At 42.5% G+C, this 1,969-nt stretch overlaps 1 protein-coding gene across 2 annotated transcripts in view; it reads right to left on the reverse strand.

Annotated features, from left to right (window-relative positions):
- Positions 1–21: 21 nt before the first annotated feature.
- LOC107576882 (lysophosphatidic acid receptor 6-like) overlaps positions 22–1,969 on the reverse strand; it is a 9,686-nt gene continuing 7,738 nt past the window's right edge. Inside the window, exon 2 of one of the 2 annotated variants that reach the window (XM_016263001.1) lies at positions 22–1,307. In XM_016263001.1, the coding sequence (XP_016118487.1) occupies positions 310–1,307 (998 nt within the window). In that variant the 3' untranslated portion in view covers positions 22–309. The remainder of the gene's footprint in view (positions 1,308–1,969) is intronic. The other variant, XM_016263002.1, reaches the window with a different exon arrangement.

Here is a 1,969-nt window from a genome sequence, read left to right on the forward strand (position 1 = left end):
AAACCATTAACTTTGTGTTATGTGATTTCACCGCTCAATTTTGTTACAAGAATGTTCCAGAAGGAAATTGTCGTAGTTTCAGATTAAAAGCAGTGATAAAATTCCAGTGCATAAGAGTTACTGCGATTTTGTTTAGTACCCAAAAATTCATCTACATCACATGTAAACACACATCCTGTGTGTATATACTGTACTTCCCATCCACCTGCATACTCAACTATACGAGCATGTCTTACTGTCTTCCTTTGCTGTGTTCCTGTAGGATTAATCATCATTAAATTTGCTCTCCATGAGTTTCGGTGAATATCTTTACGTAAAACCAGTATCCACACATATGTCCGTATTGTCAGTGGCTTTGGGCGTACTATTATGTATTTCTCCAAACGTTAAACTCTTTGATCCACGTATGCGTGTCTCTCTGACGCGTATAGCCATTCTCCTCTCTCGCTGCGCAGACTCCAGGTTCTCTTTAAGGATGAAATAGTAACATGCGCCATCTGCCAAGATGTTCACATTGCTAATGCATATGCTTATGTGAACAAAGTAGCGTAGATGATCGATGGTGTTTTGATGCCACTCACCTGTCTTGGCATAGAAGTATATGGGCGCTGCTATATGGTAAGGAATGAAGCATGTAAGGAAGACCACCAGGTTGCTGAGAACGATCTTCATGCTCTTGTTGTTGCGCAGTTTGGAATCTCCAGGGTAGCGCTCCCTCAGTTTGTGCAGGATTTGCACCACGCGCATGGAACAGAACACCATCACTAAGGCGCTGCTGCAAAACACGGTCTCCATAGATGCCAGAATCCAACTTTTCGTCCAAGTTGAGTTGGAGAATTGCTCAAAGCAACGCAACGTTTTGTTTGCTGGATTATCATGAAGTCTGTAGATGGGGAAGCTGCATCCAAAGACCACCATCCACAAGATTAGGCACACGAGCATTGCCTTGCGTGGAGATCGCAAACAGCGTGCAGTGAATGGAAACTGTAGAGCGATGTATCGGTCGACCGCGATGCACACGCTCAGCATGATGCTGCCGTAGATGTTGACATAGAGCAGGCTCTCCAGCAGGGAGCAGAAAGTCTGGCCTAGTTTCCAGTGCTTCTTGTAGGCGTGTATTTTAAAGGGCAGGGACAGCATTAGCAGGCTGTCGTTGATGATCAGGTTGCTGAGGTAAACTGTGGATTCGCTCCAGCGTCGAATGCGGAAGAGCAACTGCCACAGAGCAGCCAGGATCAGAGGGAAACCGAAAACCAGAATGGGCACATACACGCACATCTGGACCCAACACACCCAATCACAGCTGTCTGTCCGGGAGAGAGAAAGAAAGAGGTGACTTTTTAGAATTAGTTAAGTTAAAAGTGCTGTATGGAACTTTTGGACTGTTCTCAAGCATAAAAATTCCATAATATGTTTGCAGATATTTAGGAAACATGCTTTGTGTTTCTACAAAAAAACAAAGCTACAGCCAGTTATTCTACTTCTAAATGTGTGTTCCGTGTCGGAATGTCTGTAATTGTTTTGGTTCCACCCACTGCCACAAGAAAACACAGCGTATTGCAGCCATGGACGTGAAGCCTCAGCATCCATCTAAAAAGCTCTATGATCAGAGGCATATTTAAAAGTGGATAAATCAGCTCAGCAATTTAAAGTGTAAGGCTTGTCGCCTTCGTCAATTGACCATATGTATGGAGCGCTATTTAGAACTTCCGGATAAAGATAAGCCAGCTCGTAATCTTCCGGTGAAGCTCATTTTATATGTGCTGTATATAGAGACTCTCACAGAAACCTCTCCTGCCTCATTCTTATTAGGAACTGAGAAACAAAATAATTGCAACACCGTAAATAATGATAGCAGAATTAACATTAGGGCTGGGCGATATATATATAAAAAATTATATCTCGATATTGTCCATTTTTACGTTATTCGATATATATCTCGATATGTTTGCATTTGCTTTTAAATAAT

Source organism: Sinocyclocheilus grahami, unplaced genomic scaffold (assembly GCF_001515645.1).
Source record: "Sinocyclocheilus grahami isolate Dianchi unplaced genomic scaffold, SAMN03320097.WGS_v1.1 scaffold4533.1, whole genome shotgun sequence".
Lineage (NCBI taxonomy): Eukaryota > Metazoa > Chordata > Actinopteri > Cypriniformes > Cyprinidae > Sinocyclocheilus > Sinocyclocheilus grahami.